The 24,924-nt window shown below is 43.1% G+C and overlaps 1 protein-coding gene across 1 annotated transcript in view; it reads left to right on the forward strand.

The window, feature by feature from the left end:
• LOC147457949 (RNA polymerase II subunit B1 CTD phosphatase RPAP2-like protein) overlaps positions 1–23,672 on the forward strand; it is a 59,766-nt gene extending 36,094 nt beyond the window's left edge. Inside the window, exons 4-5 of the mRNA XM_086512714.1 lie at positions 22,306–22,464; positions 22,540–23,672. Coding sequence (XP_086368840.1) covers positions 22,306–22,464; positions 22,540–22,644 — 264 coding nt within the window. The 3' untranslated portion in view covers positions 22,645–23,672. The remainder of the gene's footprint in view (positions 1–22,305; positions 22,465–22,539) is intronic.
• Positions 23,673–24,924: the final 1,252 nt, after the last annotated feature.

Genomic DNA, 24,924 nt, shown 5'->3' on the forward strand with positions numbered 1-24,924 from the left:
CTGCAGATTTCAGCCGTAAAGAAGACGTTGCCGGTGATGCCCATGGCTGCCTTAATTGTACCAGATGTCGCCAAGACCCAGTGCGCGAGTTCCCTCGCGAAGAAGTGCCTACGAAGCGTGTTTCCATCGCGACAAGTTGCTGTTTTTCTCTGTTTTCAGCCCATAAACGTCGTAGACGGGGCTGATTTACGAGAAGGAACCCGAGAACACACCTCTTTTGTGTGTAGGATTGGAAGAGAGGATTTTTCTATGGAGAGATCTCTTCCGGGAAATTGCTTTTCGAGAACGGAGTTGCGTTTCGAGCGTCGAGACTTTGAAGGTAACGATTTTCATGTTATGAACTCAGAGTATTTGTTTGCAGGTGTACTTCCTCTTAGTGAGAGAGTAGGAGCAGAGGAAGGTATGAGCCTTTGTAGGAGAAAAGCGCTCTGAGGAACTAGAGCCAGATCAGCCCAAGGGTTTCGTACCCGAGTTTGGGAAGTAGATCCACGGATCAGAGAGAGGGAGTCTCTCAAGTTGTGATCCGGAAGTTGGGATTCCCAAGTAAGGACTCGTGTCCGGGAAAGCAGAGTTGTTCTGCGGGAAGAGGTTCTGGAAAGAGAATTGGAAAAGAGTTGCAGGGATGCCACGCCCTGAGTCTGGAAGGTGAGATCCAGAGGGGAGAACCTTGATTCTCGAGGAATTGGAATAAGGAACGGAAGTTCCTTGGAATAGGGTTTAGCCCTAGGAATCGGAAGCTGAGGCTTCCAGGAACCATCAAGTCTTATTCTAGAACGAACGTGGTAATACGTTCTGTTCAAGTGCTTGTATAGACTTCTCCTCAGTAATAAAGATACTATTACGGGGGGGGGGGGACCAGCCCATCTTCTGGTTCCCAGTACTGTGTCAATCTTCTCACTCTCTATCTCTCTCTCTATTTATTTCTCTCTATATCCTCTGGCTTCAGTATTTTATGTTGTTATGCGCTCCCGTTTGTGACAGTGGTATCAGAGCATGGTCTCCTCTCTTTCTCTGTAAAGGAGGACGACTCTGGGAAGATACGGGAAGAAGCCATGACAAGCCAAGAGAGAAGTAAGCAGGCGGAACCTAAGTCCTGCAAGGAAAAGCTCGCAGAGTTGGAAATTTTTTTTCTCTCTGCAAGAAGTCGACACAAGGCTTGGGATTCTCTGAGAAGGCGACAAGAGCATGATGCTCAAGAAGCTAGAGAATCCAAGGAGCGGAATGCTCGAGATTCTTCAGAATCCAGAAAATATCCATGAACGTCAATCCAGAACTATAGCCATGAAATCCCGTCATTCTGGGAAGGATATGAAGAAGGTCTCTAGACCTAGGAACACTTCTAGTCAAGTTTGATACTTTTTGACGGAAGGGAAGATGCCCCAAAAGCTACCGCTTTGATTCGACAGGTTTGAAGTTGCCTTTGCAAACGGAAATTTCTGAAAAAAAGCGTCGAAGATGAGGCATGCGATTAAACAGCTCAAGGGGATTGCAAGTACTTGGTGGTATACCAAAGCTCTACAAGGAACTTACAACAAGACTTGGATTCAATTGAAGGCTGAATTTTCGGACAAAATTTTTTCCTCTACACTTTGAGGAAGGCATCTAAGAAGATTGGGATCGGTTTGCCCAATCGAAATACGAGCTAGTGCAAGCAAGTAGTGGTTCACTCCTGCCAAGGTAGCTCCACTCTTGACCCTCTCTAAGGAAGGAAAGATGAAGAAATTCAACGAAGGACTTTTGCCCGAATTTTGTAGACGCATCTGCAAGATGCTTTGCAGCAGATGGTGGAGTCAGCGATAAAAGCTGAAAGTGTACACCTTAGTGTACATAGACTTTAATCCCCACAGTGGGACGGGAACCATTGAACACAGAAACAATGAATTTTTGTTACCTCTCCTCGAAGGATACGTTGCTATCCGGAGAAAGTTTGGAGTAAGGGAATTCAATCTAACTCCTAAGTTTTTGAATAGAAGACCCTCAAACTTAAAGTGAGAGGGCAGGTCTTTAATCAAAGTTAAATCGTTGAGACACTCATCAACTGTGTATTGCTTTTATGCACGAGATATGCACGTGTCTAACCAGGACAATCACTCTCGAGTGTTTATGAGAGTAAGGTTGAGTCAGAACATTGTTTTATACGATGAACTGCTTTGCTTAACTATCCGGAAGGTCCATGATTGATCTGGTATCCGGTAGTTCTCCAACAAATTACCTGCTATTGCGGGTAGGAAATTATGAAGGAACCATTCTGAGCTTTCCAAGCAAAGAAAAGCTTTCATTAAGCTTGAATACTCTTTAAGCCCACACTCCCTACGCGGTAAGGGAAGACATGGTAGTGCTTTTCGCACAAGTGAAGGAGTACTCTCTTTACGAGGGAAGGAACAAGTGACGACTATGGCCTGTGCTCGAGGAATCCAAGGATTGAAATCCTAGTTTATTTGATGAGCGGGTTTTGCTCTAAGATTGAGCCAAGGGATCATCAGGTTAAGCGTCTTCGCTCTAAGGATCTTACGAAGGGAAGGTAAATTCCCAGGCTCACTGAAACTTATGTACACCTTTGGGTACATGGATAACACACGAAGATGTAGACTTATGCCAAGGAACTGGATGAGAGTTTGTTATACTCTCTGAGCACCTTTTTGTGCGCAAGGATACTCCGACACGAGAATCTCTATTTGAGATGTGTTCGGTAGAAGGAATTTGAGTTTCTCTACGGAGAAGAGGTTTTTTGATGGTCGTTGATCATTGAGTACGCTATGTGCTTTTACCATTACAGAGCAACTTTTGGTTGCGGTATATGTTTCTCCATGAGCGGGTCAAGTAGCATTTACACGCTGCTGGAATAAATTCGAACTATTCTGTTCGTAAGAATATAATTCGCCAACCGTTTCAAAATGGTAAGAATTACATATGGGAGAACATCCCTGAGAATCAAAGAGGGTTCGCTCTATTGTGAACTAGGTTTGAACGTACGTTCAGAAAATGCTATGGCTAGAATCCTATCTGCCTGAGATTTTGCAAGGCGTCATTGATGCTTGCAAGGAGGAAAAGATTGGAAGGAAGTGCGCCGTGCACAAGGAATCTTCGGATTGGAACCGTCCGCCTACGTTGAGCGACGACCCGAAACAAGAACCTTCTTTAAGGTGATCACACACTTTGTTTGTGAAGGAAGACATCAAGATTAATACTCTTATGATTTGGGCATTCCCTATGTGGGAGGACACAAGAGGTTTAATATCCTCAGGACTAATAGCGCAAGGTTATGCGCAAGGACATAGACCTAACTTTATTTTTAGGAGGATGATTCTTCTCGGGATTGAGAAGGTGGAATTGAGTTAACAGATTCTCGGAAAGACGCGAATGACGAGTTCTTACATGGCTCGTAAGTTTAATGAATGGTGAAGGATATCCTCGAGATACTAGAGGAAGGACATGAACCGGTAAGGTAAGTATTGAATTATTGAATTTTTAAGTTCTCTTTTGAGAAAGGACTAGCTCAACTCACCATTGAGCAAGATTTGGAATTTTTCCGATTTCTCCTTGGTAGTTTAGTTGGACCTCTACAGTTGAGGACAACTGTTTATAAGTGAGAGGGGTGTTGCCAAATTGGCTTTATCTGACAGAAAAATAATTCTAAATGAATTATTGGATTTATAAGTGAGAGGGTTTTCTCGCTTGGAACACCAAGGAAAAATAATTCTAAATGAATTATTGGAATTTTAAGTGAGAGGGCTTTTCTCACTGGAGACATCCGAGTACAGAGTATTCCTAGTGCGTCATTCAGAGTAATGACGGGAGCACTGTGAAAGGGAATATCTGTAAGGCCACCAGGAGCGGGTACTTCTGATGCGTCACATCGGATGGGTGACAGGGAACATCAGGAAGAAGTATCCGACCATCCGGGAACGGACATCTCTGATGCGTCATAGGATGGGTGACATAGAGCATCGTGAAGGAGATTGTACCGTAAGTTCGGTAGGAAAGGACTAGGTGATGGGTATTCCTGATGCGTCACAAGGTGGGTGACGGGTGCATCGGAAAGGGAATATCCATAGTCGGGAGTAAATTCCGAACTGTGTTAGAATTGTGCACAAGGAAAAAGCAAGCACTTGAATGAAGATGGGTTCAGAGGAAACTTTGAGGAAAAACAGATGCTTTCTGAGAAAGCGGGATTGCTTTTCGGGAAAGCAGATGCTTTTCCGCGAGGAAGTCTATGTCTGCATTGCAATTGTGCGTGTGATTGCATCCAGGGACGCCTGGGAAGTGCTGTGAAAGCATTGTTTTTAACTTATAAGGTTTTATTGAGTTTTTGGGCAGGTTCAGACTATTTTTAAAATACGCCGGCCGCCCACTTAATAAGTGGGCAGCCATCTGATAAATAAGGCAACAGATCAGCCAACGTTTTTTCTCTCTCTTTTTCTTGTAGAACATTTAAAAAAAAAGAAAAAGAAAAAAAAGAAAAGAAAAGAAAAGAAAAGAAAAGAAAAAAACGGCTGCGATCTTTACGCGAGCAGCTATTCGTGCCCGTGGCTAGGAGCTATAAAAGCATCACATGCCCTCACTCAGAGGGGAGGACCAATCTTTGCAAGGAGGAGATGCAGATTTCAGCCGTAAAGAAGACGTTGCCGGTGATGCCCATGGCTGCCCCAATTGTACCAGATGTCGCCAAGACCCAGTGCGCGAGTTCCCTCGCGAAGAAGTGCCTACGAAGCATGTTTCCATCGCGACAAGTTGCTGTTTTTCTCTGTTTTCAGCCCATAAACGTCGTAGACGGGGCTGGTTTACGAGAAGGAACCCGAGAACACACCTCTTTTGTGTGTAGGATTGGAAGAGAGGATTTTTCTATGGAGAGATCTCTTCCGGGGAATTGCTTTTCGAGAACAGAGTTGCGTTTCGAGCGTCGAGACTTTGAAGGTAACGATTTTCATGTTATGAACTCTGAGTATTTGTTTGCAAGTGTACTTCCTCTTAGTGAGAGAGTAGGAGCAGAGGAAGGTATGAGCCTCTGCAGGAGAAAAGCGCTCTGAGGAACTAGAGCCAGATCAGCCCAAGGGTTTCGTACCCGAGTTTGGGAAGTAGATCCACGGATCAGAGAGAGGTAGTCTCTCAAATTGTGATCCGGAAGTTGGGATTCCCAAGTAAGGACTCGTGTCCGGGAAAGTAGAGTTGCTCTGCGGGAAGAGGACTCTGGAAAGAGAATTGGAAAAGAGTTGCAGGGATGCCACGCCCTGAGTCTGGAAGGTGAGATCCAGAGGGGAGAACCTTGATTCTCGAGGAATTGGAATAAGGAACGGAAGTTCCTTGGAATAGGGTTTAGCCCTAGGAATCGGAAGCTGAGGCTTCCAGGAACCATCAAGTCTTATTCTAGAACGAACGTGGTAATACGTTCTGTTCAAGTGCTTGTATAGACTTCTCCTCAGTAATAAAGATACTATTACGGGGGGGGACCAGCCCATCTTCTGGTCCCCAATACTGTGTCGATCTTCTCACTCTCTCTCTCTCTCTCTCTCTCTCTCTATTTATTTCTCTCTATATCCTCTGGCTTCAGTAATAAGTGATAAATCCTATTTATACGAATGTATTTTATATTGTTATGCGCTCCCGTTTGTGACACTACACCCTGCAGGAAAAGCTTGCAGAGTTTGGAAAATTTGTATTTATTTTTTCTCTGCAAGAAGTCGACACAAGACTTGGGATTCTCTGAGAAGGCGACAAGAGCATGATGCTCAAGAACCTAGAGAATCCAAGGAGCGGAATTCTCGAGATCCTTCAGAATCCAGAAAATATCCATGAACATCAATCCATAACCATAGCCAAGAAATCCCGTCATTCCGAGAAGGATACGAAGAAGGTCTTTAGACCTCAGAACACTCCGGTCGAGTTTGATACGTTTAACGGATGGGAAGATGTCTTGAAAGCTACTGCTTTCATTTGACAGTTTGAAGTTGCCTTTGGAAACGGCAATTTCTGAAAAAGCGTCGCAGGTGACGCATGTGGCCAAACACATAAAGGGGATTGCAAGTACTTGGTGGTATACCAAAGCTCTGCAAGGAACTTACAACAAGACTTGGATTCAATTCAAGGCTGCATTTTTCAACAAATTTTTTTCCTCTATGCTTTGAGGAAGGCATCCAAGAAGATTGGGATCGGTTTGCCTAATAGGAACACGAGTGAGTCAAAGCAAGTAGTGGTTCACTCTTGCCAAGGTAACTCCACTCTCGACCCTCTCTGAGGGAGGAAAGATGAAGAAATTTAACGAAGGACTTTTGCCCGAATTTCGTAAACGCATCTGCAAGATACTTTGCAGCAGATGGTGGAGTCAGCAATAAAAGCTGAAAGTGTACACCTTAATGTACATAGAATCCAATCCCCGTAGTGGGACGGTAAAGTTTGGAGTAAGGGATCAATCTAACTCCTGAGTTCTGGAATAAAAGACCCTCGAACTTTAAGTGAGAGAGCAGGTTTTCGATCAAAGTTACATCTTTGCGGAAATCATAAAGTGCATCGTGCTTATTTGCTCTTTTGCACGAGGTATGGTTATGTCTAACTGGGACTACTCACTCTCGAGTGTTTATGAGAGCAAGATCAAATTGAAACATTGTTTTCTGAAATGAATTGGTTTGCTTAACTAGCCGGAAGGTCAACTATTGATCTGGTATCTGATAATTCTCGAACAGATTACCTGCTACTGCGGGTAGGAAATTATGAAGGAACCATTCTGAGTTTTCAAGGAAAGAAAAGCTTTTATGAAGCTTGAGTACTCTTTAAGCCCACACCCCCTACCCGGTAAGGGAAGATATGGTAGTGCTTTTCGCACAAGTGAATGAACACTCTCTTTACGAGGGAAGGAACAAGCGACGACTACGGCCTGTGCTTGAGGAATCCAAGGATTAAAATCCTAGATTATTTGATGAGCGGGTTTTGCTCTAAGATCGAGCCAAGTGATCATCAAGTTGAGTGTCTTCGCTCTAAGGATCTTACAAAGGGAAGGTAATTTCCCAGGTTCACCGAAACTTTAACACAGCTTAAGAATTATGTACACTTTTGAGTACATGGATAACACACGAAGATGCAGACCTATGCCAAGGAACTGGACGAGAGATTGTTATACTCTTTCGAGCGCCTTTTTTTGCGCAAGGATATTCCGACACAAGAATCTTTATTTGAGATGTGTTCGGTAGAAGGAATTTGAGTTTCTCTACGGAGAAGAGGTTTTCTTATGGTCGTTGATCATTGAGTACACTATGTGCTTTTACCATTACAGTTGCAACTTTTGGTTGCGGTATATGTTTCTCCATGCCAAGTAGCATTTACACGATGCTGGAATAAATTCGAACTACTATGTTCGTAAGAATATAGTTCGCCAACCGTTTCAAAATGGTAAGAATCAAAGAGGGTTCGCTCTATCGTGAACCGGGTTTGAACGTACGTTCAGAAAATGCTATGGATTTTGCAAGTCGTCATTGATGCTTGCAAGGATTGCCTCTGCAAGGAAGAGATGCTAAAGGGCGTTAGGAAAACACTGTTGGTGGTAATAACTCGCAGGAGGGAAAAAAAAAATGGAAGGAAGTGCTGCTGTGCACAAAGAATCTTCGGATTGGAACCCTCCGCCTACGTTGAGCGACGGCCCGGAACACAGAACCTTCTTTAAGGTGATCGCAAACTTTGTTCGTGAAAGAAAGACATCGAGCTTAATGCTCTATGATTTGGGCATTCCCTATGTGGGAGGACATAAGAGGTTTAATATCCTCAGGACTAATAGCGCAAGGTTATGTGCAAGGACAAAGACCTAGATTGATTTCTAGGAGAATTATTCTTCTCGGGATTGAGAAGGTGGAATTGAGTTAACAGATTCTGGGATAAGGAAAACTTCCGATCTGTTGGAAAGATGTGAATGATGAGTTCTTACATGGCTCGTAAGTTTAATGAAAGGTGAAGGATATCCTCGAGGTACTAAAGGACAGACATGAAACGGTAAGTATGGAATTATTGAATTATTGTTTAATTTAATTTTTAAGTTCTCTTTTGAGAAAGGACCAGCTCAACTCACCATTGAGCAAGATTTGAAATTTTCCGATTTCTCCCCAGCAGTTCAGTTCGACCTCTATAGTTGAGGACAACTTTAATTCTCGGATAAGGAAAACTTCTGATCTGTTGGAAAGACGTGAATGATGAGTTCTTACATGGCTCGTAAGTTTAATGAAAGGTGAAGGATATCCTCGAGGTACTAGAGGACAGACATGAAACGGTAAGGTAAGTATGGAATTATTGAATTATTTGTTTAATTTAATTTTTAAGTTCTCTTTTGAGAAAGGACCAGCTCAACTCACCATTGAGCAAGATTTGGAATTTTCCGGTTTCTCCCCGGCAGTTCAGTTCGACCTCTACAGTTGAGGACAACTGTTTATAAGTGAGAGGGATGTTGCTAAATTGGATTTATTTGAAAGAAAAATAATTTTGAATGAATTATTGGATTTATAAGTGAGAGGGTTTTCTCGCTTGGAACACTAAGGAAAAATAATTCTAAATGAATTATTGGCATTTTAAGTGAGAGGGCTTTTCTCACTGGAGACATCCGAGTACAGAGTATTCCTAGTGCATCATTTAAAATAATGATGGGAACACTGAGAATGGGAATATCTGTAAGGCCACCAGAACGGGTACTTCTGATGCGTCACATCGGATGGGTGACAGGGAGCATCGGAAAGAAGTATCCGACCATCCGGGAACGGACATCTCTGATGCGTCATAGGATGGGTGACATAGAGCATTGTGAAGGAGATTGTATCGTAAATTCGGTAGGAAAGGACTAGGTGATGGGTATTCCTGATGTGTCACAAGGTGGGTGACGGGTGCATCGGAAAGGGAATATCCATAGTCGGGAGGAAATTCCGAACTGTGTTAGAATTGTGCACAAGGAAAAAGCAAGCACTTGAATGAAGATGGGTTCAGAGGAAACTTTGAGGAAAAACAGATGCTTTTTGAGAAAGCGGGATTGCCTTTCGGGAAAGCAGATGCTTTCTCGCGAGGAAGTCTATGTCTGCATTGCAACTGTGCATGTGATTGCATCTAGGGACGCCTGGGAAGTGCTGTGAAAGCATTGTTTTTAACTTATAAGGTTTTATTGAGTTTTTGGACAGATTCAGACCATTTTTAAAGGTGACCGACCGTCCACTTGAGAAGTGGGCAGCCATATGATAAATAAGGCAACAGATCAGCCAACGTTCTCTCTCTCTTTTTCTGGCAGAGCAGCGAAAAAAAAAACGATTTTTTTTTTTGAAAAAAAAAAAAAAAAACGGCCGCGATCTTCACGCGAGAAGCTATTTATGCCGTGGTCAAGGAGCTATAAAAGCACCACATGCCCTCTCTGAAAAGAGGTTACCAAAGCCAGCAAGAGAAGACTCTGCCGTCAGAAGACGCGAGACTAAGAACCATGGAAGTCGCTTTTCCCACGCAAGAGCGACAGGTATCTACTGTGGATTCGCCATACGAATTGTTGTCGCATGTTTGCGTGTGTGTTTGCAGGTACTTCATCGCGAAGGAGAAGCGAGAAGGCTTCGGCCTACGCTTGGGAATTCCGGAAACGGAATTCGGAAATTGTCTGTGGAGTCTCAACTCCGAGTACAGACGGAAAAAGGATTGAGAGCTTGTCTCTCGGATTTCCCTTACGGGAAGGAATGACCATCGAGTCAGAGATTTAGAACGGAGGGGTTTTCTCCGGTTCTTGTGCTTGTAAAAAGATTCTCCCTAATAAAGGATTCTCTTTAAGGGGGGGGACCAGCCCATCTTCTGGTCCCAGTACTGTGTCGATCTTCTCACTCTCTATCTCTCTCTCTATATCCTCTGGCTTCAGTATTAAGTGATAAATTCTATTTATCCGAATGTATTTTATATTGCTATGCGCTCCCGTTTGTGACAGCATCACATTTAACAATCATTCCAATCTCAAACCATGATTAATCGGCAACGTATTTAGCAATCGCATCTAGATCCATTCGAGACCTCTCAGATGTCCGATTGACTAATCCTTATTGCAATCATGTCTATAGAGATTTATCAGACCGAAATGCTGTAGCCATTTCGTCTATCAGTTCCTGCACTTAAACAAGTCAAGTACAAATCAGTATCATATTATCGGGAATTCCAGTTCATAAAGTCATTACAGCAGAATACTGTCAGCCACAGTATCCCTGAAACTCAAAAGAGACATTAGTGACTTTAGTATCAAAAATCGGGGCAGTCTGTTGACAAAGGAGGGGAGCGACTCCCCTCTTGTGCATACCCGTTGCACCAAATTCCGCCCAAGTTGAGTTCGGGGCTCAATTTGGAATAGACTATGCTAAACCAAATGCTTCAAGGTAAAGGTTCACAATTTGAGGAGTATCTGCCAGGTCCTCCTCCTCCATCCACTTCGTATCCAATGCGGGATAGTTCTTGAATTTAACCAAGAACCACCTTATCATTTTACCTTTTACCTTTCTATCTTTATGTGCCAATATCTGTTCTGGAACGAGTATCTCCTTGTTTTCCTCCACTTTGGGTTGCTCATCTGGCTCCCCATCATCGGGCACATCGCCTTTAAAAGGCTTCAGGAGACTCACATGAAAAGCATTGTGAATCTTCCAAGTATCGGGCAGCTTTAGTCTAAAGGAGACATCATTTATCTTTTCAAAAATCTGGAAAGGTCCATAGTATCTCATGCTAAGCTTTCGCTCCTTTCCCTTTTTCTTTCTCAGGCGTGCCTTCTCAAAACGTATAGCACCCAATCGTTCTCCTTTTTTTTCAAATCGCGACGATGTCGATCTGCTGCCTTTTTGTGTCTTTCTTGAGATTTTTGCAAAGCCTCCCGGACCTTGGTAAAAGCCGTGTCCAAGTCTCGTGTGTACTCGTCGCCTTCAAAAATCTTATCTTTCGTGCTTAGGAAGGGTGGAACCTTCGTAGCACCTTCAATAATCTCAAATGGCGCCTTCCCCGTTGAAGAGTGAATCGTGTTATTGTAGGCAAATTCCACCAAAGGCAAATACTTTTCCCATTGAGTCTTCTGATCTGAAATGTAAGTCTTCAATATATCCAGTACGACTGAATTTGCAATCTTCGATTGCTACGGGTGGAAAGATGATGAGAACTAGCCTTCCAAAACAAACTCGTAAATCGGGGATCTCTGTTAGAGACAATTGTCTCAGGCATGCCATGTAATCTGAAAATCTGTGAAATGAACAGTCTCGCTAAATGATCCGGCTTGACTGTTTTCTTTACTGGAACGAAGTGAGCTTGCTTGCTAAATCTGTCGATGATAGTCCAAATGCCATCATGTCCACTCTGTGTCTTCGGGAAATCAAAAATGAAATCCATTGCAATACTTTCCCAGGGGTGAGTGGGTATGGGTAAAGGCTGTAACAATCTCTGTGCTTTATGCCTGTCAAACTTGACCTTCTGGCATACCAAGCAACTGCGTGCAAAATCGTCTACGTCCTTCTTGAGTCTCGGCCAAAAGAAGTATCTCTCCACACCTTTCAAGGTTACCTAGCAATGCCGCGGTGACCTGTAAATGGTGGATAGTGGCATTCGATTAAAACCTTTTTCCTCAACGGCTATGTAACGCACAACATTGTTTTCTTCATCAAGTAGCCATCCCGAATGGAATATCCCGCTACTACCTCCCCATTCTGTATTCGACCGAATATATCTGCAGAATCTGGATGTGTGGCATACTGATCGACCATATCCTCGAAGCTTCTATAGTGTATCGCGAAAATAGCCAGAACCAAGAGGAAGTACACTTGCAAACAAATACTTAGAGATCATAACATGAAAATCGTTACCTTCAAAGTCTCTACGCTCGAAACGCAACTCGGATCTTGAAAAGCAATCCCTCGGAAGAGATCTCTACATAAAAAATCCTTTGTTCCAATCCTACACACAAGAGAGGTGTGTTCTCGGGTTCCTTCTCGTAAATCAGCCCCATCTACGACGTTTATGGGCTGAAAACAGAGAAAACCAGCAGCTTGTCGCGATGGAAACACGCTCCGTAGGCACTTCCTCGCGAGGGAACTTGCGCACTGGGTCTTGGCGACATTTGGTACACTTGGGGCAATAATGGGCATCACCGGCAACGTCTTCTTTGCGGCTAGAATCTGTAGCAGCATCTCCTCCTTGCGAAAATTGGTCTTCCCTCTGGGGGAGGGCGTGTGATGCTTTTATAGCTCCCTGGCAACGGCAAAGATAGCAGAGCACTGGCTGCTCGCATGGAGATCGTGGCCTTTTTTATTTTTGGCTCTTTTGTTAGAAAAGAGAGAAAAATCGTCGTTTGGTTTTTACTGCTATATTTAATCATAGGCTGCCCACTTATTAAGTGGGTGGTCGGTCACCTTTAAAAATTTCTGAATCTGCCCCAAAACTCAAAACCTTATAAGTTAAAAACAAAACTTTCACAACACTTCCTAGGCGTCCTTGGATGCAATCACATGCACAGTTGCAATGCAGACAGACTTCGTCCGGGAAAGCATCTGCTTTTCCAAAAAGCAACCTGCTTTCTCAAAAAGCATCCGTTTTTTCCTCAAAGTTCCTTTGAACCCATCTTCATTCAAGTGCTTGCTTTTCCTTGTGCACAATTCTAACACAGTTCGGAATTTCCTCCTGATTATGGATATTCCCTTTCCGATGCACCCGTCACCCACCTTGTGACGCATCAGGAATACCCATCACCTAGTCTTTTCCTACCGAACTTATGGTACAATCTCCTTCGCGATGCTCTATGTCACCCATCCTATGACGCATCAGAGATGTCCGTTCTCGAATGATCGGATACTTCTTCTTGATGCTCCTTGTCACCCATCCAATGTGACGCATCAGAAATACCCGTTCCTGGTGGCCTTACAGACATTCCCTTTCACAATGTTGCCGTCATCACTCTGAATGACGCACTAGAAATATATGTACTCGAATTTCTCCAGTGAGAAAAACCTTCTCACTTCAAATTCCAATAACCCATTCAGAATTATTTTTCTTCGTGTTCCAAGTGAGAAAACCCTCACTTATAAATCCAATAATTCATTTAGAATTATTTTTCTGTCAGATAAAGCCAATTTAGCAACATCCCTCTCACTAATAAACAATTGCCCTCAACTGTAGAGGTCCAACTGAATTGCCGGGAAAAAATCGGAAAAATTCAAAATCTTGCTCACTGATGAGTTGAGCTGGTCCTTTCTCAAAAGAGAACTTCAAAATTAAATTAAACAGAAATTCAAAAATTCAATAATTCAATACTTACCTTACCGGTTCATGTCCTTCCTCTAGTACCTCGAGGATATCCTTCACCAATCATCAAATTTACGAGCCATGTAAGAACTCGTCATTCGCGTCTTTCCAAGAGATTGGAAGTTTCCTCATCCGAGAATCTATTAACTCACTTTCGCCTTCTCAACCTCGAGAAGAATAATCCTCCTAGAAATCACTCTGGGTAGGGCTCTCACAACTCAGAGCATCTGGACGCATGGTCTGAGAGTGAGAACCCTCCCACTCCCTTATACTTTTGAGTTACAGATGAATACAAAAAGAAATACCGAAAGGAGCGCCAGTCTTTGGGGCCAATATCTCTAGGCACGGAACTTCGCCGGGCCTTGTCAAATCAACTTTGAACTGTTTTGAAGTGAATCTTTACTGTGTTGCGGTAGAATCTTGACTTGGAGTGTCCAAGTTTGTTATAGTGGTATCAGAGCGCGGCCGATTTCTCTTCTACCGGGAAATCCAATCCTTTTCTCGTGACAACTATGGATTCAAGCAGAGATCAACCGACTTCCTCTGCATCTGGGGATGCAGGAAGAGATCATGAAGAAGATTCTCATGAGGAGTACGGCCCGCCTCGGCCTACTCAGGCGGAGATTGAAGAGATGGAGTGTCGGCAATTGGTTGACGATGCGACAAAGATGATGATCAATCTTGCGAAGGATCCCAAATTTGCAAAATTTTTGACCCAGACATCCTTCGACGAAGTGCACTCTCAGTGACGGAAGGCCACAGAATCACCCCTCAAACCGGCACTCAAGAAATCTCCTACTCGGAGGATGTTTACAGAGCAAGAATTGAAAGAGGTGGTTGATTCACGGATTACTTAGCTTTTTGACGCAACCAACAAAGCCAAAAAGCACGACAAAAAGCAGAAGGGAACCGACTTCCTGGGTTATTTGGTTCGTCAATCTACTTTTGCCTCGACACGAAAACAGAAGAAGCACGTGCAATTTGAAGGAGTATCCAGTTCTTCTTCTTCTTCTTCTGACAGTTCTTCTAGCTCTTCTGACTCGAGCGAAGGAGACAGGAAAGGGAAAAAGCGAAGCAAAAAGCAAAGCTTCGGAAAGGGCAAGAAAAAGGCAAAGAAGCCTAAGTTTCGCCCAGTTTCTGACTGTTCTACAGAGGACTCGTCTTCGGATAGTTCGGACTCCGATGATCACAGATTTTATGCAAAGAAGAATAATTTCTAGAAAGCTAGCCAGTATGACTTTCTGGAGGATAAAAGCAAGAAAGTTCAAGAATTTAAAGGTGGACAGTCAATTAAATTTGACACTTTTTTTGGATTCCGAGATGCTTCGAGGGCTTTGGCCTTCATACAGCAGCTTGATATAGCTTTCTCTAGAGGGCATTACTCAGAGCACTCCAAGATTCTGAGGGCTACCTCTTACTTCAAGGGAAATGCTCGAACATGGTGGTCCACTCTTCTATTGAACAAGAAAGCACCAGTTAAATGGCTGAAATTTAAAAGCCTTTTTTTTTCTTCTTGGTTGACTCAGGAGTACGAACGTGACATACAAACCGCTTGGAATCATCTCCGGATGACCAAGAAAGATAGTACGAACACGACATACGAACTGCTTGGAATCATCTCCGGATGACCAAGAAAGATACCTTGGATGCATATTGTGAGAGATTTTGGAGCTCTTTTCTACCCACTTCTTCATTTAAGATCTCGTTTAAAGAACTGATTGAGTGGTTTAGCTGCGGACTTTCTACGGAGATACGAGATCACTGCTTAGAACAAAAGTCAGATTCTATTCAAAAGTTGATGAGTCATGCGAAACGGGGTTTTGCCATTCATTCAGGCAGTTTGACTTACCCCACAGATGAGATCACGACACAGAAAACCGAACAGACTTCTAAAAATGAAAGTAGAAAGAAGAAGAGCCCCCAAGATCAGAAAGATAAGGATGCACGACCCCGGCTCACTCTTCGGGAGAGAGCCAACTACGTCAAAGAGGGGAAGTGTTTTACATGCGGGGAACCTGGGCACATCTCCGCGAAGTGCCCTAAAAACGCACAGAAAGAACAAGATGAAGAAAGGCCAGAGAGTTCGAAAGCAGCTGAGGAACGTGGACGAAAAGGCAAGATGAAAGCAGGACTGGCTCCGGATTGCATGGGTACTAACCCAAGCACGATTGATGAAAGTACAGAACTTTACCGAGCTTGGGGCAAAGTGAAAGATCAAGAAGCCTTGATTTTTTTTGATGGAGGAGCCAAGGCCAACCCTATTCCAAGGAACTTCCGTTCCTTTCCAAATCCTCAAGAACCAAGGTTCTCGCCTCTGGATCTCACCTTCCAAACTCAGGGCATGGTATCCCTGCAACTCTTTTCCAACTCTGTTTCCAGAGTCCCCTTCCCGACAACTCTGCTTTCTCGAACACAAAGTCCTTACTTGGGAATCCCCACTCTCGGATCGAGAGATTACCTCTCTCCAATCCGTGAATCTGCTTCTTAAACTTGGGTACAAGACCCTTGGGCTGATCTGGCTCTAGTTCCTCAGAGTGCTTTCTCCTGTAGAGGCTCATGCCTTCCTCTGCTCCTACTCCCTCACTAAGATCTCCTAGCCTTGTATGCAGATATGGAAGGAGTTGGAGACAGGATCCCTAACCTCTTCTGAATTCGCATTCGCATGAAGCGTGCATCCATTTCCCTCATCATTGAACCTTTTGGAAAGGACTCCGGAACCAAACCTTAGTTCATTAGCATCGGTAATGTTTTCGCCACAGTCAGTGTTCGGGGAACCGCTCTTGCTACAGTAGGCAGAGTTAGCGGTATAGAGCCCAGGCTGATATTTGGCAATCGTAGTAAGGTTGGATAGTGACCCTTACACGGTGTTTGCATCGCCAACAATACCTACAACACCCGCAGTACCATTAGTCCTTGGTTTCAGAGGAATCTGCATTGGTTTGTGCATCCACAACATTGGAAGCATTTATCAGTCAGCATCAAAAGTACAGATAGAAGTTTGGCAGCTGTGCCTCACTTTTAACAGGGGGGATGTCACGTGCGCACTTCACTTGCGCCACGTGGACACGCTTCTGCCATGGTTTAGCATCAGTCATAGCGTAGCTTAGGACTGGTGAGCCTCTAGCAGGACGTGCATGCTGAGGCCGGTCACAGTTGCATACCCTCTCTTGCACAATCAATTAGCATGAGCATTTTTCAGAGCATTGAACCCTTTTTGGCAAAGTACACGTTTTTCACTTATTTATAAATAAGTGACTTTTGTTGGAAAAGTAGGTAGGGAAAATTGCCAAAGAATCTATAAAAGAAACCCATTGGGCACTCAATAGAAGCAGAAGACAGAAGGGAACTGAAGTGCACAAGTTAGCCGTGCAGCAGATCAGCTCCAGCAGTGTTTTCTCAGCAGTTTGGCCAGCGTTTGTGGATCCATCCTCAACGTTTTTCAGCCAGCAGTCTAGCATTTTTCAGATCAGCCCAAGCCCATGGCGGTTTGCAGATCCAAGTCAGAGCATTAGCGTTTTGCAGGCTTCAGCTCAGATCTGCCAGCGTTAGTACTTTCAGCCAATAGCCTCGTCAGATCCGACCTGATCCGGTAGCAAATCCTCGCCGCAAGTCCCCCCGTGTTGCAGATCTGCCGCATTCAGTTTTCAGCCCCAAATCAGCCTAGCGTTTTGCAGATTCAGCCAGATCTGCCAGCGTTTTTGCATTCCCAGCCTTGCCCGCGTCGATGGTTGCAGATCAGCCCCGTAGTGGCGTAGTGGTTGCAGATCAACAGCAGTTAGATCTAGCGTTTTCAGTTTTCAGCCTTGACGCCGTCGTCGTCGACAACATCTCATCGTCAACATCACCATCGTCATCGCAGATCGCTATCCTGACGATGACATCTTCGTCAATATCATTGCAGATCCCTATCTTGACGACGACACCTTCGTCGCCATTGCCGTAGATCCCGGACTTGACGACGCCACCATCGTCATAGTCTCCATCGTCGTCGTCAACGCACTCGTCATCAAGTACCACATCATCAATACCCCTTAGCATCATCATCTCAGCATCTAGTCATTGTAGTAGCATTTGTGCAAGAATAAAGAAAGTACTTGCTCTGGCAACAGAGCAAGGGGGCCCTTGAGGGTTGGGACCCGACATCCTTGTGTCGTCTCTTTTCTCTATCTTGTCTCTCTTGCTTTTAGTTCAATTCAATTCATTCAAGAGAAGTAAAGTGTCCCTTGTGTTTGTGTGCGGAGTACTAGATCCGAGCAAATCCTTATTCTCTTCCGTTGCACCTGACACTTGAGGATAGGAAGAAAACGAAAGATTTTAAGGAGGGCGGGCAAGCAATAAAGTTTGATACTTTTTTTGGCTTTAATGATACTCATAAGGCCCTCGCTTTTATTCAACAGTTTGACGTTGCGTATTCTTGAGGACGCTATTCAGAGCATTCTGAAGTCCGGAGGGCGGCATCCTACCTCTAGGGGGTTGCACAGATTTTGGTGGTCTATCCTGCTTTTACGGAGGGAGGTACCAACAAAGTGGCTTCAATTCAAAAGAGTATTTACTTCCTCATGGCTCATTCAAGAATACGGACGTGATGTAATTACAGCTTGGAATCATCTGAGGATGACCAAGGAAGACGCACTACATACTTCCTGTTAGAGATTTTGGGACACTTTGTTACCGGCCTCTTCTTTCAAGAAAATTACGTTCAAGCAGAAGATAGAGCGATTTTGCTGTGGTCTACCTAAAGAGATACGAGATTATGTACCATGAGTCACCACCCCCTCTGGAGTGCGCAACCGCCGAATGATGGCTGGAATGAATGGATCTCCCAATTAGTGTACGCGTGTAGATGATCAAGCTGATGTCGAAGATACCGTGTATTGTAGTAGTCACTTAGAGACTGCACGGACCACCATCGGATGGTGTCCTGGTAGGAGGTAACCTCATCCTCTGAAAAAAACTCAAATTATGTGGCTGCTGTCCACCCAAAAATGCAATTGCGAGGTGATGGAAACACTGCTGTCCAGCGATTTTCAGTGTCCTCGTACGCTCCCGGCAGGGTCCGGAGTGGTGCAGGGGGTCGGGGGAGGGTGGCGAATCAATGTCACAACCCCAGGTGGGCTGAAAACAGAGAGAACAGCAGATGTATATGGCTGAAATCCGAAGGGTAGAGAGAGGATTTTGTGGTGGCAACGCACCGGATGCGAAGCCATGTGGGGTAGGCAAGATCGATAGAGGGTGTATTATTTGTATGAGTTTTCACGCGAGAAAACTCTCGTGTTTCGCAATTTGTCGTGATGGAACTGTGAGTACATGTGGGGGATTAGCAATGAGCTAATCCTGTTCCTGTTCAGAAGGCCCGTGCCTTGGCAAACGCACACAAAATCCACAAGATTGTATAGTGTCATTTGAGAAGCTAGTTAGTGGGGCATTACCATGTGTAAGGGGGAGAGAGACGCACAAGAGCGGAGTTGTCACGCTACACGAGTCATGGGAGAACGTAAGCTTTCCATTATAAGCTTCAAACTTGAAAATTGTCACGATTGTGACTAAGATACATTATACGCATATTTTTTTGATTTCATGCTTCTTTTAGTGTTAGGCTTCATTATGGTTGAGTCTGCCCTTGATCTTGGGAGTCATGACAGAAACTCAGTACGTTGAACTTTGTGTTGATGTATGCTCATGTGTGTGTGCGTGTGGTGTGTGTTGTGTTGGGTAGCATATGTTAGTACCTAGTTCTACACCCACTATTGGGCACTAGCGACGTTAGCGGGGATGTCGTGGTATTTAGTCAATACTATGCATGATGGAGCTGATGGTTTTATTGTCTGGTGGGTGACTACTGTGGGTCTATATCTTGCACTTTCCTTCAAGGGTGAATCTGAGCTTATCTTGGATTCATCTAGGTATACATTATACGCATATACTCATGGATACAGATAGGCGAAGTGCCATGCCAAGGAGGACTTCTACGCTTGGATGGTCGCGACCCTTCGCCCAAAAGACATGCCTCTTCGCCAAAAGCCACACTCCCTTGACGACTGGTCACACCCCTTCGCTCTACGGATGCGACTCTTCGCCCAATGGTTGTGGGTTATTAAAATCAATCATTCCAGATAGAGATCCAAAGTTCTTTAGAAAATTTTTAGGTTCTTTATTCAAATCTCTTGGCACCAATCTCTTGTTCAGTTCAGCTTACCATCCTCAAACAGATGGTCAAACAGAAAGAGTGAATCAAATTCTGGAAGAGATGCTTCAACATTACATTTAGACTCGCTTAGCATCTTGGGAGGATTACTTGCCCCTTGTGGAGTTTACTTATAATAATTCTCCTCATTCAGTAACTGGAATGACCCCATTTCAAGTAGCATATGGACACACTCCTCTTGTGCCTATGAACTTTGTTCTTCAACACAAAGTAGCGTTAGCAGATCAGTTGGTTCAAGAGATGCAAGATGTGCTTATACAGATTCGAGATAAACTAGTTCATGTTTAACAAAAATACCAGAAGCAGGTCAATAAGCATCGTTGTTATGCAGAATTCAAAGAAGGAGATTTGGTTTTACTGTATGTGGCACCCCATCGCTACAAAACAGTCAAATCAGTCTTTCCAAAGTTACATCCTCGCTTCTATGGACCTTTCAAGATCATCAAGAAAAATTCAGTTGTCAGTTACAAGTTGGAACTTCCACCTTCATGGGGAAAGATACATCACATTTCCTGGCTCAAACAATATATTCAAGGAGACTCGCCTGTTGCAGACTTATCTTCTTATGTACCAGAAATTGAAGATGAACATATTATTTTGGTTCCAAAAAAGATCTCAATGTTCGTCAGAAAGAAACAAGACAAAAGATTACAACTGAGTTTCTTGTTAAGTGGATAGACTTGGATGAGTCAGACTCGACTTGGCAAATGGATGAAGAAATGCAACAATACCCTCACCTCCTTCAAGAATTCTTTGACAAACGACAGATTTTCATTTAACACATGGGTTTTATTTAAAGAGGGAGGGAATGTCACGATTGTGACTAACGATACATTATACGCATACACTCATGGATGCAGATAGGCGAAGTGCCATGCCAAGGAGGACCCCTACGCTTGGATGGTCGCGATCCTTCGCCCAAAAGACATGCCTCTTTGCCAAAAGCTACACTCCTTTGACGATTGGGTCACACCCCTTCGCTCTACGGGTGCGACTCTTCGCCCAATGGTTGCATCTCTTTGCCGAAAGGATGTGTCTTTACGTCTAAAGTCATGTCTCTTCACCATGAGACATGCCTTTTCACTAGTGACTCTTCAATTCCTATAAAAAGAACCCTTTGTACTCTGTTTTCATTCATTCAATCAAACACAGTCTCTTGAGCCTCTTGTCAGAGTTATAATAAACACATATGAGATAATATACAGTCCTTCACAAAAATTCTCTCACACAACGACAAAATCAGCCCCTCAGCTGCCCCCCTGCTTGCAAATGTTGACAATGCAGGCAAGTGACCTTCCTTCAGCCATGTGTCTAGTTTGCCCCATTTGGTCCAATTTTCTAACCCCTCCCAACTTACAAAGTTGCCAATGACTTGCCGTGTGGCCCAATTTCCATTTAGGTGCACACACACTTCCATACTCATCCGAATTCAATGCTAACTGGCCCAACCAGACATGGATTGGTTGACCTAGATTCTCGATGTGAGAAACCCGTTTGGTTGCAGCCTTTTCACACTGGCCTGCAACGTCCACTTGCACCTTTTCAAGGGTTCGGTGGAAAACAGACAAAAATAAAAGAAATAAAAATATGTAATATTTATTCAAAGAAGGCAACAAGAAAAATACCTCTCATGGTGACATATCCATTCTGCTTCGAGTGATGACCATGCACTTAGTACGCTAATATTAGGGTAGTGTGGCTCCGTGATACTGCTGGAATTTGGGCTTAATTAAAGTCACTGGAAAAATCCCCAAACTGACTCTGATTGAATCTGATGGAAATGCTTATGATCATGCGGTGTGCAACCAGAGGATATGCATCTACACTAAGTGACTGGGCATGCACGGTCTATGAATAGACTCACAAAAGTGCCAGATCACTTCTAAATCTAGACTAACGGAACTGACTGAACCCTGTTATACTGTAGCTTGTCCACGGACACATAGGGTTGGATGTGTCACGTGACATTCCCTCCTTTTCAAAGTGAGGTACTGGTATTGAACTCTATGGCGTCGAGGGAGATCGCCAATAGCATCCGGAATCCTGGAAGGGACTCTTCGCCGGCCCACTTCGATGTGTGGGTTGTGCTGTACTTGAACTTCATGAAGGTCTACAACGTTTGCTTCTTTGGGCCGCGCCGAAAGCGACGGGCACTTTGAAACAATAACAAGTAATTTTTAAGTTGCTTTTGGGGCCAATTGCCTATAAAAGAGAGACCAAGGTATCACTAGTTCCCAGATCTTGATTGTATCAAATTGTGAGTGTAAGCATTCTGCACAACTGCAACTGTGATAATGAAATAGAGAATACCGCCAGGGGCCCCTTGTTGAGGGGTCAATGCTTCTTAGAGTGGAACTCTGTCACCACCTTAACTCTGAATAGGTTTTTTGCGTGCCTTGTATATGCAAATATGTTTGTTTGAAGAATTTGACTCTGTCGAACAAGGTTGGTTTTTATATAAATTTCATAGTAAGTTTTCTTTTTACATTATTGAGTATTTCTATAACGAATGTTAACATGTGTGTTTTTGCAAATATTTTGTAAGGGACACGTATATTCTCTTCTTAAGCCTTGGCATTGAGTGAGTTGAATTTTTGACGAGAATGAACAGTATTCAATGAAGGTTTTTGTTTGTTCAGGTATTAGTTTATTCTGTGCGTCTTTTATGAGCAGCTGGCATGTGCTTCTTGTTTCATCTTGTGTTTTACTGATCATATCAGCTCGTATTCTAACTTCAAATCTTGTGAATATTATGTCATCTTTCCAACTGTCACTTTTCTTCTTCTGTGTAGACCTTTTGTGGAAAATTAATCTAAGACTTATCTTTGGTTTTCTTGGGCCAGGGACGCTTTATGAGGACTATGAGTTTTATGTCAGCCATACCAGCTTTTAGCTCAAAGCAATGGCAGGTTGTGGTACTAATACTTCTGGAGGCCCTTTCTGTACATCGTTTGCCTGCCCTTCGAACTCGTGTTTTGAATGGGAGGCAATTGCTTCAGAAGGTAAGCAAGCGTCTTCTTCCATCATTTGAGAGACATTGGACAGAAAACATTAAACATTTGTCTGGTCTATTTCAGGTGTTGGCTTCTGCAAACATAACAGAGGCAGAGTATGAGATCTTCCGGGATCTTGTTTTACCCATGGGGATACTCCCTGACTTTGCGGCTCATTGTGGAGGTTGAGGCGAGTTGGTTAGTTTTGAAATGCGTAATGCACTTTTCCCTAATGAGCCACTAGGTCTCTTTTCACAAAAGAAATTGAGATGATGACTAGTGGAATCGTGAGGTCTGAGGTCTAGCTGAACTTGTGTGAGGCTTCACTGATTAAAGGTGGCCGCAGCGTTATCTTCTGCCTCTGAGATCAAGCTTGGTAAAAAGTCACGGGAGAAGGAAATCCTCAAAGGATCTCGTCAGTGCCAATGGAATGTATCAACACATTGGATTGTATAATCATACCAGTGTCAAACTGAGAACCCAGCATTGAGTTATGGGCGCACAGGGGAGAATATTTTCTAACAAGTTTTGTCTTCTGAGTGTTCTTTTTCTTGAGCAGTGCATGCTCATGCACATGGCTACAAGATTTGCAAGCATTTTCGGGAAATTGTATCTAAAACGGAGTGAGTAGCTTGACATCAAAAGACAACAGTACTAGAGCAACATTGGTCGTGTGGTTGCGATGTGACACATGCAAAGTGGACCAAGGTTTTGAGCACCTTGACGTGCTGTGCCGTTTTGCTGCTCTAGTCTCGTGTTTGTTATGAGTATTTTGAAGTATTAGTAACTGCCTGCAAATGCAGGTGGATCGATCACATGAAAAGGCTCCTTTCAAAGTTTTCATTTTAGCACTGAAGATGAGGCATAGTCCAAGATGACAGAGTTGCATGGTCAGGTGTTCCTGTATTTAAGAGAGACCACTCCTTTGCAGAGACCAAGAGTGATTGTTCTTTTCAAACTACTTGTCAAGAAGAAGAGCTAATGCCGCACAAATAGTGCCTTGCAGTCGAGTATGTAGAAGTAGTAGTCTTTCACAGCATCACGCAAGAAACCTCTTCGTGTATGTTCATACTTGCACAAACCTTGTAGACAAGAAGACATGCTCAACTATGGACAAGCTTCTCACTCTTTTTGCTGTTGGGTGGTACTTTCTTTTCATCTTAGATTCAACAATGTTATTTTATCTGGTGCGATGTTAATAAGGACCTTTGCATTCAGATGGGTACTATCTATTGAAATCTTAGTATGATAGATCTACAATTTCTATATAGTATATTTTTCATGATTATTATCCATCTTGGGAAGTATTGGACCATACACATGCAGAATGTGTTTCATGTGGACACTATGCATGCTGAACATTGATTTCGATGTCAGGATACTTGATAAATGTACTATTTGTAATATGTTAAGGGAGAGAACAGTAGATGGTTTCCTTTTTATGACAATTCTCCTAGCTTCTTGTCTATTTTCAATGGAAAATTACCAAAATACCCCTCTAATTTCAAAAATGCCCAAATATTTGGCCAAAATTTCCCAAAATGACCTTCAATTTTTCCAATATTCCCAAAATACCCCTAATTAACCTCACAACCATCTCTAAAAACAAATTCTTTTGCAACTCTTCATAGAAAGATTGGTTCTCCTCAATAGAAGATGATAGAGCTAGGATTTTAGATGGTATTGAGTCCAATTTGTTCTTCACTTTTAAACACAGATGCCTCTATTTGTGAGCTCATTCGTGAATAATTTTGTATGAGACACTAAAAGATAGATCTCCATTGCCAATAAATATTAGAATGTGCATAAAATTGGGGTAAATCCATCCCAAAATGATGCAAGGGTATATTGGGAATTTTTTAAAATTTGAGGGGTATTTTGGGAATTTTCACAAATGATAGGGGTATTTTGGTAATTTTCCCATTTTTTAATGAAATGAGCCTTGCTTAAATTTAGGTTTTGGATAGCAATATTTTTTATTATTTTTGTCACATAAAAAACATTAAGATCTTGATTTCAACTTCAAACTAGCACGTATAATGCATAATGTACACACTTGCGAAGGCCTAGTTAAGAAATTAATATTGGGTGCATTAGCAATAGGTGTTTCTTGTAGACTCAATGAAATAGCAACTACAATCCGATGTTGATGGCATTCGAATTATTGTGAATGGTACTTAGCGAAGCTCCTTTTGGGTCGTTATTTAAAGAAAATAAGAGTATACAACATAGAATATGGCTAAGCTACCGACTACTTGAAGGACATGATTATTAACAAGATTGTATTACTGAAGAAAGACATTGCACGAACGGGGTACAAAAGAAAAGATAAAAGCTTGTCTTCATTAGATAGGATCTCTAGCTTGTGGTTTTGTCATCTATTTAGAATCCTCAATGCTTGGACATCAACTTTACGTTAAGGTGACCAATCTTCATGCTTGAGCATACATTGATAGTGCAAGATATCTT

This window comes from Adiantum capillus-veneris, chromosome 5, assembly GCF_014529385.1.
Source record: "Adiantum capillus-veneris isolate H3 chromosome 5, ASM1452938v2, whole genome shotgun sequence".
Classification (NCBI taxonomy): Eukaryota; Viridiplantae; Streptophyta; class Polypodiopsida; order Polypodiales; family Pteridaceae; genus Adiantum; species Adiantum capillus-veneris.